This window comes from Chondrus crispus, genomic scaffold, assembly GCF_000350225.1.
Source record: "Chondrus crispus Stackhouse genomic scaffold, scaffold_95, whole genome shotgun sequence".
In the NCBI taxonomy this organism is placed as follows: domain Eukaryota; phylum Rhodophyta; class Florideophyceae; order Gigartinales; family Gigartinaceae; genus Chondrus; species Chondrus crispus.
The window spans coordinates 6766-17622 of record NW_005178839.1 but is presented as its reverse complement, the minus strand read 5'-3'; the positions used below and the strand labels follow the sequence as shown (position 1 = coordinate 17622).

Sequence of the window (10857 nt, the reverse complement as noted above, 5' to 3'; positions counted from 1 at the left end):
TCGACAGTAGTAACAATTAGCCAGCAAACTATGTTTGCTGGCGTTCAATGGGATAAAAACGGTCGTGCGGGCCATTTTGATGCGAGATTCGCGTTTGCAAGTGATTGAAAAGCAACAGCTCATACTGATTGAGATAGAGCTGGAGATGAGTAGGGATGGAGAGCCCGAGCCCAGCTTTTCAGAAACGGACCAAAGGATGAAACTAGCATTTTCTAAAGTATACCGTACACGCGAATTCAATTGCATTCCCGCACACGATGGCAATGTCTCTAATTTGCGTTCAACTCGAGACCGCATACCGAAACACTAGCCTGCAAGGTAGCTCCGTTCTCGAGTGCAAACATGTCCGGGCTATCTACAGAGTTCACATTGAGTCCAGGCGCGCCGATAATTTGATCAAACGAAAAGACCTTGGCACCCGTCTTGGACTTCCCATCGTAAAGCCTCAGCTCAATATCTGACTTCGCAGCAGCCATTTCACCGGTAAGAGGCATGCGGAAGGCCGTGTCTAAGGCCGGATTGCACGGGTCTAGGCCGGGCATGTCCGTCACTACGGGTGTGGCAAATTCTTGGCCCGCAAACGACACCTTCACACTGGAAGCAAGTGACTCCCGGTCGCCAGGGACCTTCTTGACTCCCGCAACGATGACTGTGAGCAACCCAACCATTCGGTCTTTTGCATTGGGTTCCGCTTGCTCGAAGCTGTTGATGTTAGGAACATAGTTGTAGATATCAGCCTTTACGGTGACGCTTGCGCCGGTAGGCTTGCCCCCTGAAGTGTCGCAAAGCTTGACTTCAGCAGTCTTGCCCTTTTGCAGTAGTTCTTTCACATTGATAGAACCAAAGCCAAGTGTGTCGTCGTTCACAAGGTCATCGTCAAGAGCATCGATAGAGATGATTTGCTCGAGGTCGGAGAACAAGAAGTCACGGGTCTCGTTCCACTCCGGGGTCTCAGAATTGTTAATGGCACTGGTATTCCAAATTGCAGAAGCACCTAGGCGGATCTGGCAACACACATCCGGCACGTCCTTGAAAAAGCCTTTTGGCGTGGTAAAGCCTTTTCCACTGACGCAGGTAAGACGCAAAACGCCCAAGTCGGTTTGAAAACTCTTGAAGTAATCGTTTGCGGGATCCATCTTGATGAGCATGCGATTCGGCAGCACTAGAATCGAGGCGAGAATATCGTGAATGGCCTTCCTAACACATTTCTTGATAAGGGAGAAATCGGCAAGATCGGCGGCGCCAGTGAAGTCCAGCTCGAAGAGGGGCGGGTTGATGAAGGCGACCTGCATGGCTGAGAACGGAGGGATGGCCGGCACAAGCGGGCAGAAGACGATGCTCATGCGGCCGCTGAGCCTGACTTTCTCGACGCCCACGCCGGGGAGGCCGCTCGCGTCGAGCTCGACGTCGCACTCACCGTGCCAGCTAATGTCGACGTCCAGCTTGACAGAGTCTTTAGAACGGGAGTGGACATCGATGTTGTCGAAGGTCATGGGGATCTTGCCGAGGTCGATCTTAGTGAAGTGCAACGACTTGAGCGGGCCCGGGAGCATCTCCGCGAAGATGGGCTCGACAATTTCCTTGACTAACTTGGCGGCGCCGATGTTGATGTAGTTCCACATCTGAGCGACCATGTCGTTGAGGAAGCCGACGCTTTCCGCGCCACTAGGTGCAATCTCTGGAGCCATTTTTTGGGGGTCTTGGTCGAGAAGTGGGTGTCGAAGGAGGGGAACAGTTGGAGAAGAGGAAGAAAGTAGAGTTGTGTAGTCGCGACGACAGTGCTAGCTAATGTAGAGTTGAAGGGGAGAGTGATGTGACCCCGTATCTACTTTATAGCATTTCACAAGAGTCGCGGGGTGGAAGGTAATGTATCGTACATGTCCAGTATGCGGTGAGGTGATGTAGTACGGCCGTGTCAGCGGAGGTGAGAGGGAGGACTCAAAGTCCAAAGTGAATCCATCTTGGCACCGATCTCACACGTATTCCATGCGGCAGAGATAAAAATCCGGGCCAACCTGAGATCCGTAATACGTTGTGATGGGCATCGATTGGCCCCGTTAGTCCGTTATGACAGGTGTATGGTGCAGGACTGCCTCCAGCTGAGACTCTCGAGTTGCCTGACAGTGCTACCGAAAACTCTGTCGGCGTTTTAGCAAGACTGTGAGCGACACAATGCCATCATGATCACAGCTGACTGCCTTCTACAGAAGCAAGCAAGATGCCCTAATAAAAACATTACAGAAGTACCGTACTTCTACTGCCCCTTATCTCTTACTCTACGAAGTACGAAGACACCACCGAAACTCTTTTTATTGTGCCGTAGAGACCTCATAGGTGAGCGGTGTTTGGATGGCGTCTGCTCGTTCATACAAGCGACGGCGATTCCATGTGGAGAATAGGTGCAGAATTCTCTTTGTAACAACATCCCAAAATAGTGAATCTCGACCCAAATTACAAGTGACACTGCAGCATACTGCAGCATATAGTGTACCGTACAATCGCAAAGCCCAATTCTTCCACGCCGCCATCGTCGAAAGGTAAGCAATATAGCAGTCGACTTTTTGAGCGTCAGAACTATACCCGCGTGTACAGTATTATAAAGATTAAGATGTCCTTCCTTCGCTCTGCACCAGACAAGATTGGAATACATATCATTCAATGTCCTCTTCCCCACCTATCACCAATACAAGTCCGGTTGCAGCGAGAGTCGTGCAGCATGGTGGCACTTCCCACATGCATCCAAGAAATTTCTTTACAAGGGCACAATTTGTATGCTCATCCTTGTGATCCAGCATATGGCGGCCATACTCTTCTGCGCCCAGATTGGTGCCCTTTCTTGACAAACAAATAAACCATCATAATCAATGTAGATTGCTTCAACTAATCCTTCCATTACAAGACGTTGCATGCTCCTACCCCGACAATTCAAGATTCCTCGCTCAACGTCCATGAACGAGCAGCCACAGTGTAATTTGAAAAAAAAACTCCTCTATAAACAAAGGCGGAACAAACTAAATTGGGTCAGAGCAGGACCGGAGACCTTTCATAGTTTGGAGATCTCTTCTTACTTTCTGGTTACGCATTACGATGGATGATTATAGGTGGTCTGGCTTGCAACCAATAAAAATGTTTTGCGTAGGGAATCTTTCAAGAATTTTCTTCAGGATGTTGCTGACAGTTTTTTCCTCTGACAAAGGCTCTGATCGTCGTGTAAGTCATTCCATCTGTTGAATTACTTCTCGTGGGCAAGCAACTTCATTTTAAGAAACTTCGACAAACGTTCCGGCGTGAAGGCATAGAACTAAAGTTCTACACCGTTCAGAGTAATGACCTCATCCAGAAAAGTACCTGCCGAATGGCATCACGGAGGAACGGAAATTGGGTCTCCGGCTCTTTGCTGAGAATGACATGGAAACGTCAAAACTATGGCGTGTAAAAAGTAAAAGACTGACGCTTCGGTTACAAGTTGGGTAATATAGGCAAGATCACGAGGCAATGTATTACGTACCTATTCTTGTGCATTCTAGCACACATTTCCTATTCATTGAACTATGATGGTGCCTTTCGCGGTCTCTGGAGTCAAGTCTTTGTTGGATGCGCAGTTGAGCTGCAAGTATGACAACCATGCCATGTTAGACGGGGATCAATTTCTGCTTGATGCATCCACAGATGCAAGGTGAAGCTTCTTGTTACTTTTGACTGTGACGTCTCACATTGTCCGAATACATCAACCACGTACTGTATCCGAACCAAATCTGACCACATCCAAATGACAGAAATTGTTTGTTTCTTGTATGTTACCGATAAGTGTGATTGTGAAGAAAACGAAATTGTCGCAGACTGAAGAGTGCTGCCGTTTTGACATCTCACGGGAGTGAAGCGCTAAAAGCTGATGCAAGATGGTTGGCGTCTGTCCTGACTTGGCGTATCATCCCAGTTAACGCGGGAAGACAAAGTGAATGCACATACCACAGTGTGCACATGGGCAACGGACTGTACAATGTGCAGCGAGGGTCTCCAAAATGGGAAGCGAAGCTCCCCTCAAAAGCATACAAGGGTTTTATAAAAGCCAGCTAGTTGCCGTCACCGCTCGGCCTGAACAATGCATTCTTGACGTACATGGACATCATGGACTGCATATGTTCACTGCAGCACTTTTGGGCATCCTTTGAAATCTGCTCAAACTGCCCGCCATTCTTCCCAGAAGCCGCCTTCTTATCGGAAATGTAGTACCCCCCGCGGCTATGGGGGTTTGCCTTTTCGAGCTGGCGATCTGCCTGATTGATCTTCCTGCCTAAATCGTTCAACTGCTGCACGACATAATCTTTGCTCTGCACCAGCGGGGATGTGGACAAGGACCTCGCCCAGTATTTGTTCCAGAGCAGATCGAGCAGGGTGGAATCCAAACTGCTCTTAAAATATGACACGTCGAGCTGATAGTAGCTCTTGCAATGCACGCCAAAGTCCTCAATCTTGTTAATAGGAATCGTTTGATACTCACTCGGCCCCTCATCGCGCGGCTTGTGCTGCGGCGGGTATGTGCGAAAGGCGCCAAGATCAACCTTCCCTGCTGAAATCGTCCTGACAGGATCGACAACGATGGCCAAAAACGGGTCGCAATGGGTCTGATTGGTATTCTGCGTCTGAACGTCAATCCCGCTCAACCAGCAGCCGTACCCGGGATGTGAGTGATACCACCCCACGATAGTCTCTCTCCTTCCTACTTTCCGGCACTCGAGACTATAATCCACCAAAAAGACATTTCCATCCTCTAGCGCATTCACCCTGGTCTCGGTCCCCTGGACTGGGAGCGGGAAGACATCCATGACAATGAAGGCGTGCTCTGCAATCTTGCCCTGCATAGAGCCCATGACCTCGATGGTGCCGCCTGAGCGGGCATGCATGGCCATTTTTATCAAGGCGATGGCCGAAATGTGGACCTCCTTGAACCAGTGCGGGTCCTGTGCCCAAGGCTTCTTTTTGCGCCACTGCTCCTGCTCGGTTACGTCACAGAAGTAGCGTGCGTCGTCCTCTTGGGCAACGCTGCGCATGTTGTTCTCCAGCTCGAAGGTGCGGCGCGCGTCCGCCGAATTCATCGTGGTCGGGAAGGCCGGCGACGGTGACAGAGCGAGATGATTGAAGGCGGAGTGGGGAGGAGAAGTGGTCAAGTGAGGTGGGCAAGATTGTGCCCGCCGATGCGGAAGCCGATAGAGCTTGAGTAAAATCTCAGAGCATGGCGCAAGAACGTGGCTGGAACCGGACATAATACCGTACAGTATAATCATTTTTCGAGCCAAAAATACTGTATTTCGCAGCAGAACACAGCCAGCAATGTACCATCCGCACCCAACAAACCAGACACTACCCAAGGGTATCTCCCTCCCCAAGATACAACTTGACATCCGGAACCCCTCTCCCGCCTCCGTCCCTCTGCACTCGACGAGGCTCTCCTCCCCAACGCTCGTGCCCACCCTACTCAAGCGATGCCACTAGCCTACCCGCGCTTCCCGATCGTCTCCAACACCGGTGCCACAGCGCGCGACGCGCTCGCGAACGAGCGCACGTTCCTGGCCTGGCTGCGCACCGCGGTCACTGCGATAAGCACCGGAGGTAAGCCTGCCTGCCCCCTCTCGGCGCCGCCAACACAAGCTAACCGTGCCCAGCCGTTCTCTCCGGGCTCGACACGTCGAGCCTCTCCACGATTGCGTCTGCGTTGTTCATCGCGCAAGGCGGGCTGATCCTTCTCTACGCGGCGCCACGCTACTACCACACGCTGCATCTGCTGCGCTCGTCGCGCTTCGCGCCGGACGTATTCGGGCCCGCATTTCTGTCACTGATCACGCTCGCGACGGGCGGGGCTGCGCTGGCATTTGTGCTGCGGTGATGTTCGGTGCCGTGGCGATGCATGGGACTATGCTGCGGGACTTGCATGCGCGGGAGCGCACGTTGTTGGCGTATGTCAGGACGGCGGGGTACCTCTTTTTGGCTGGGATGGCCGTCAGTAAGCTGTTTGAGGGGCGTGTGGTGCAGACCGCGGCCGTGGTGTGTGTGCTGGCCGGGATGGTGCTCACCGTCGTGGGGACCGTGAGCTTTGTGCGGTTTTGCGTTTGTATTAGGTACGGCGTTTATGTTGAAATGAGCATCCTGGGGGCGTGGTCGGTCACAGCGGTGGCCGTGGTCGTGGCGGGGGTTACAGCAGCGTTGCTTGTCGAGGGCAGGTGAGGGCGGAGGGGACAAGGCGGTATTTCTACTGTTTAGACAGGTTTCGAGGAGGTGAGGACCGTTCGCCAAAGTGGACACGATGGAGAAGAGGCAGATTAGTAGCTGCTATATCAAGGAGCGCTTGAGCTTCTAGTTCGTCGTTGGTTTTGAAGGATGCAGGCTTTGGGTTGAGTTGAGGCATTTTTGGTGCAAGGATGCGGCGTGAAGGGATGTGACGTGGCGTGACTTGGTGTGCTATGAATTTTGGTTGCGGTTATTGCTTTCCGCTCGCAGAATTTGAAGCAGACTGCAAGTCGCGGCGTTAAAACCCACTTGCACCAGCGACTCTATTCGCGCAAGTGAAGACGTCACGCCCAACATTCCATCTAAACGGGCGTGGCGGCCTCCACCCAGCGTGATATCAAATCTTATTCTCGATTCACTACAGCGAGAGAGGACTCGCTGTTTCTTTTGCTGTACCACACTGTACTCTATACACGTGTCCACCTGTTCCCCACTCTTGATCTCATCATCGTTCACTATGATTCCCCAACCCTCTTCCCCCCCTCCCACTCCCCCCCACCCCCTTGCATCATTCCCGATGCGCCTCCTCCGGCCCCCCGCCTTCTGCCTCACCCACCTTCCCCCTCGCCGCATCCTCACGCCTACCAAGATGTCCACCTCCCCCCGCAAACCCTTCGCGCCACCCGCGCGCCCTCTCCACTACGTCGTTGCCTCAAAGGCGTCTCAAATCGACGCCAAGCTAATGTCGCCGCCGTACTCCTTCACGCTCGACCAACTCATGGAGCTCGCAGGCCAATCCGTCTCGCACGCCATCTTCCACACGCACCCGCCGCCCGCCCGCGTGACCCTCGTCTGCGGGCCGGGCAACAACGGCGGGGACGGCCTCGTCGCCGCGCGCCACCTGCACCACTTCGGCTACGCGGTCACGGTGCACTACCCCAAGCGAGCGGCGCGGCCGCCCTTCGAGGCGCTGGTGCAGCAGCTGGGCGTGTTGGATGTGCCCGTGGACTCGGGGCTCCCGCTCGCCGCAGCGGACGTCGTCGTCGACGCCGTGTTCGGCTTCGGCTTCCGCGTCGCCGGAGGCGTGCGCGAGCCGTTTGGCCGGTTTCTGGCCGCGATGAACGAGGCGGAGGGCGTGCTGCTCGCCGTCGACGTGCCCAGCGGGTGGGAGGTGGATGGCGGCGGCAAGGCAGAAGGTGCAGTGCGCACACCGGATGTGCTGGTGTCGCTCACAGCGCCGAAGCTGTGCGCCAGGGGGCTGCACGGCGTGCAGCACTGGGTTGGCGGCAGGTTTGTGCCGAGACGGCTGTGTGAGGAATTGGCGTTTGAGGTGCCGGAGTATCCGGGGATTGAGGGCGTTGTGAGGGTGCAGTGAGGGCGTAGGGGGAGAGAGAAGGGGTAGGGAGAGGAAGGGGTGAGACCTGTGGGTTTGTCTCACGGCTGATTCCCTAAACAATTATGGCACATACAATATATCAGCCAGGGTACGGTACAACCTGCGACATCAGCACAGTGCGACGGTGACGGTGCCAGCGCAACACAGTATGTCGCCAAAAGCAACCCACCAGCTCCTGCATGGTGTCGTGATGTTTGACGCTACAGTGATACCCCACAATTCTGTGGAAATCCTTTCAAATATATTCTACACGTGCACAAGAAATATGTTCACGATTTTGCTCATGATGTGTGCGTTGTAGCTAACGCCGCAGGTGACCTCACCTCCATCGATGTCCGAGAGGAGGCTCTTGGGAGGCTCTTGAGAGCCTCCTTTCGGACATCGATGTTGACATCAACAGGGACCAGTACTTTAACATGACCTGTTGACAGGTTGACATCAACAGGTGGAACCACCTCGAAAATACATTCGTGAAAATAAGAAGCGCCGCCTCCGCAGTTTCGGGAAGTAATGCGTTTTCTGATAGCAGTTGAGACAGTACGTTTCGAATTGGTACCATCTTGGAATCAACCATTGATGCCTTAAGAAAACACCTGTATCGAGCGCAGAAGATACGGTCTTCGTGCTTGGATATCGGGTCCACACAAATAATTCTTTCAATCTTTCTTTGTTATTTACCGTTTCCAATGGGTCTTGTCAAAGCCGTTCAGAATTTAGTAAGTCTTAGTCGGGGCCCCACTTTATATCTCGGACGAATTAGTGCTTGATATACTAGTATATCCTCAAAGTGACTCTCGGGCCTCCCATGCGGCCTCGAGCTGATATCGGCCCTCTTGCCCCGCCCCGTGTGACAACGCATACCTTGCGGTACATGTGAGCACATCGAGGTTTGCTCAACCGACATGTGTACAACTGGACACGATATACAGGTATATGACACCGCGTACACGTAAAACTAGGTCATGTTCGAAATTATTATCAAAAAAGATGTTTCCGTCGTCGCCCAGACTCTCGCATCGTCGGCGATCCTCGTCGCTGTTGGTTCGGTGGTCTTTATTCGATGCACCCCGCAAGAGAAACCTTTTTGTCCTTTCCACCGATTCACCTCAACGCCCATTTTAATCCTTTCGCATCCCCGCGCCTCCTCGCTCGCCCATTCTCAACATGCAGAACGAAAAGGGAGATGTCGTCGATCTCTACATCCCGCGGAAATGGTAAGTTGCATCCCCGCGCTGCTCTCACGAATCGCCAAGAGAAACGCGCGATACAGCCCCGCGCCGCGGCGAGAGCCACAGGCGCAGAATGTGGACTAACCCCTTGACGCCCTTCGACCTGCGTTTGCACCGCTCCGCCGCGCCTCTCCCTGCCGCTTCCGTTTGCCCCCGGATCAAACTTCCGCCACCATCCGCGCCCCGCTTTCACTCACGCCTCGCTGTCGCACCCTGTTGTCTGCGCGCAGCTCCGCTTCAAACCGTCTGATCACCGCCAAGGATCACGCGTCCGTGCAGATCAATGTCGGGCGCGTGGACGAGAACGGCGTCCTGACCGGCGAGTTCGACACGATCGCCCTGTGCGGCTTTGTGCGCCGCAAGGGCCTCAGCGACGACGCATTCTACCGCCTCGTCAGGGATAAGGGATTCTTCGACGAGACCAAGTAAGAGTACCGAGCTGTCAATAAAAAGCCCACGCTGTCGTTGAGGTATATTCTTGCGCGCGACATGACTTGACCATCTTGCTGGTTTCACAGGGGGCCGTATCGCGCCAGCACTGAACGCACCCCGCAGACGCGACTGTGCGTAGTGATCGCCGACGGACTGCGGATGGCGTAGGCAACAGAAACGCGGTTCCCAGTCAACGTGTTATTTAATTATGTGTGTTCCACACGGGCTGCCACATGTGCAACCGCAGTGGCGAAAGCTGAGCACCTCAGCTGCCGGTGCCTTTGGCCTCGCAGGGCGGCTGGTAAATAACTGTATATAGCTAGAGAAGCGGGGCCTGCTTGTCCTACGGACACGATTGGCATGCCTTGGACACCGCTCCGGCGGCAGGCGAGACGCCTGCGCCAGCGGCGCATGCGCGGCGGTGACAAACGAGCAATATAACAATAGTGGAGCCGAGCTTCTCGGGCAGACGGATGGCGATGTGTAGCACACCATTCGGCGGAGAGGAAGTGGCCGTTGGAGAGGCGCGACGCAAACGACAAATGCGCGTGCGTACCTTTCACAACCTGCCTGCTTCCCCTCGACGCCACGTCAGACGCGTCTCTCGCACGGGGTGGCGCCCCTCACTCCTCGGTGTCGTCCATCTCAAAATTTAGCACGATAACCGAGATGTTGTCTGTGCTCTTTCTTGCGAGCGCCTCTCTGACAAGGAGTTTTGCTACCTGCCTCGAGTCGAGTCCTCTGTCAAAGCCAGCCCGCGCGACATTCACCGCCGTGCCCTCGTCGACAAAGTCCCACAGGCCGTCACATGCCAGGATGACAAACTCGTCCATGTCGCCCAGCACTACCTCCTTGACGTCCGGTTTCGAGATGACGACCGACTTCAAGCAGTGGTCGCCGAACGCGCGCGAGACATTGAGAATACCCGACACCCTCTTCGCGAAGATGAAGCCGCCCGCGCGGAGCACCCTGCGGGCCTCCTTGTCGTCCACAGGGCGGTGGTCCGTGGAGAGGCGGATCGGGCGGCCGGCCCTGCTGAGGACAGCGCGGGCGTCGCCGCAATTGGCGGTGGTGAGAACCCTGCCGACGCGGGGGACTCTGCGCAGGAAGCAGGTGACGGCGGTGGCGCCGGTCTGGCAGCACTTCCTGGTCTTGAGCATGGCGTCCATCCTGCGGTACGCGGTCTCGAAGGCGCGGGCCGGCTTGAGCACGCGGTTGTTGCGCGGGTGGGCGGCGGGGGCGGGGCAGTCGTCCGAGTCGGTGTCGTACGGCGGCGACGAGCAGTCCGACGCGACGTCGTCCAGCGCGCGCTGGTGCAGCTTCTCCGGGGCCGACGGCGGCAGCAGCTCGTCCAGGAACAGGGCGTGCAGGTGCGAGCGGCACAGGTTGGCCGCCAGAGACCCGCCGTGGCCGTCGTACAGACCGAGGAAGACGGCCGGGAAGGAGTGGTAGCGCACCGCGGAGAGCGCGTCCTCCATGGAGGGGCGGTGCACAGGGTTGGCGTCGTGCGCGTGGCCGACGGTTGCGCAGAGCGCCGGGACTGGGAAGAGGGTCGGGGAGTGGTCGTGCGAATGC

The 10857-nt window shown here is 55.1% G+C and overlaps 8 protein-coding genes; 4 read left to right on the top strand and 4 right to left on the bottom strand.

Moving 5' to 3' along the window:
* Nucleotides 1-92: 92 nt before the first annotated feature.
* On the bottom strand, nucleotides 93-1493 carry CHC_T00008146001 (hypothetical protein). XM_005711986.1 is given in 2 exon segments: nucleotides 93-269; nucleotides 270-1493. 1 exon segment carries the CDS (start codon nucleotides 1491-1493, stop codon nucleotides 270-272), a length of 1224 nt encoding a protein of 407 aa, XP_005712043.1. The 3' UTR covers nucleotides 93-269.
* A 1259-nt stretch (nucleotides 1494-2752) lies between these two features.
* On the bottom strand, nucleotides 2753-2893 carry CHC_T00008145001 (hypothetical protein). Its single transcript, XM_005711985.1, has one exon. The coding sequence runs from the start codon at nucleotides 2891-2893 to the stop codon at nucleotides 2753-2755; it is 141 nt and encodes a 46-aa protein (XP_005712042.1).
* Nucleotides 2894-2906: 13 nt separating this feature from the next.
* On the top strand, nucleotides 2907-3095 carry CHC_T00008144001 (hypothetical protein). Its single transcript, XM_005711984.1, has one exon. The coding sequence runs from the start codon at nucleotides 2907-2909 to the stop codon at nucleotides 3093-3095; it is 189 nt and encodes a 62-aa protein (XP_005712041.1).
* A 130-nt stretch (nucleotides 3096-3225) lies between these two features.
* CHC_T00008143001 (hypothetical protein) lies at nucleotides 3226-5264 on the bottom strand. XM_005711983.1 is given in 2 exon segments: nucleotides 3226-4073; nucleotides 4074-5264. The coding sequence occupies 1 exon segment, from the start codon at nucleotides 5262-5264 to the stop codon at nucleotides 4074-4076; it is 1191 nt and encodes a 396-aa protein (XP_005712040.1). The 3' UTR covers nucleotides 3226-4073.
* A 195-nt stretch (nucleotides 5265-5459) lies between these two features.
* CHC_T00008142001 (hypothetical protein) lies at nucleotides 5460-7600 on the top strand. XM_005711982.1 is given in 2 exon segments: nucleotides 5460-6742; nucleotides 6743-7600. 1 exon segment carries the CDS (start codon nucleotides 6743-6745, stop codon nucleotides 7598-7600), a length of 858 nt encoding a protein of 285 aa, XP_005712039.1. The 5' UTR covers nucleotides 5460-6742.
* Nucleotides 7601-8785: 1185 nt separating this feature from the next.
* CHC_T00010312001 (40S ribosomal protein S21) lies at nucleotides 8786-9279 on the top strand. Its single transcript, XM_005711981.1, has 2 exons — nucleotides 8786-8835; nucleotides 9081-9279. The coding sequence occupies exons 1-2, from the start codon at nucleotides 8786-8788 to the stop codon at nucleotides 9277-9279; spliced, it is 249 nt and encodes an 82-aa protein (XP_005712038.1).
* A 201-nt stretch (nucleotides 9280-9480) lies between these two features.
* CHC_T00008140001 (hypothetical protein) lies at nucleotides 9481-9777 on the bottom strand. The gene has a single exon (XM_005711980.1). The coding sequence runs from the start codon at nucleotides 9775-9777 to the stop codon at nucleotides 9481-9483; it is 297 nt and encodes a 98-aa protein (XP_005712037.1).
* Nucleotides 9778-9951: 174 nt separating this feature from the next.
* CHC_T00008139001 (hypothetical protein) lies at nucleotides 9952-10734 on the top strand. Its single transcript, XM_005711979.1, has one exon. The coding sequence runs from the start codon at nucleotides 9952-9954 to the stop codon at nucleotides 10732-10734; it is 783 nt and encodes a 260-aa protein (XP_005712036.1).
* The last annotated feature ends 123 nt before the right edge of the window (nucleotides 10735-10857 follow it).

Bases quoted from the DNA above. Each gene is read 5' to 3' on its own strand.
- CHC_T00008146001 (XM_005711986.1), bottom strand. From the start codon at position 1,493: ATGACCTTCGACAACATCGATGTCCACTCCCGTTCTAAAGACTCTGTC.
- CHC_T00008145001 (XM_005711985.1), bottom strand. From the start codon at position 2,893: ATGGAAGGATTAGTTGAAGCAATCTACATTGATTATGATGGTTTATTT.
- CHC_T00008144001 (XM_005711984.1), top strand. From the start codon at position 2,907: ATGCTCCTACCCCGACAATTCAAGATTCCTCGCTCAACGTCCATGAAC.
- CHC_T00008143001 (XM_005711983.1), bottom strand. From the start codon at position 5,264: ATGTCCGGTTCCAGCCACGTTCTTGCGCCATGCTCTGAGATTTTACTC.
- CHC_T00008142001 (XM_005711982.1), top strand. From the start codon at position 6,743: ATGATTCCCCAACCCTCTTCCCCCCCTCCCACTCCCCCCCACCCCCTT.
- CHC_T00010312001 (XM_005711981.1), top strand. From the start codon at position 8,786: ATGCAGAACGAAAAGGGAGATGTCGTCGATCTCTACATCCCGCGGAAA. The intron at 8,836-9,080 runs GTAAGTTGCATC...GTCTGCGCGCAG, and splicing joins CTCTACATCCCGCGGAAATG to CTCCGCTTCAAACCGTCTGA.
- CHC_T00008140001 (XM_005711980.1), bottom strand. From the start codon at position 9,777: ATGGTGTGCTACACATCGCCATCCGTCTGCCCGAGAAGCTCGGCTCCA.
- CHC_T00008139001 (XM_005711979.1), top strand. From the start codon at position 9,952: ATGTTGTCTGTGCTCTTTCTTGCGAGCGCCTCTCTGACAAGGAGTTTT.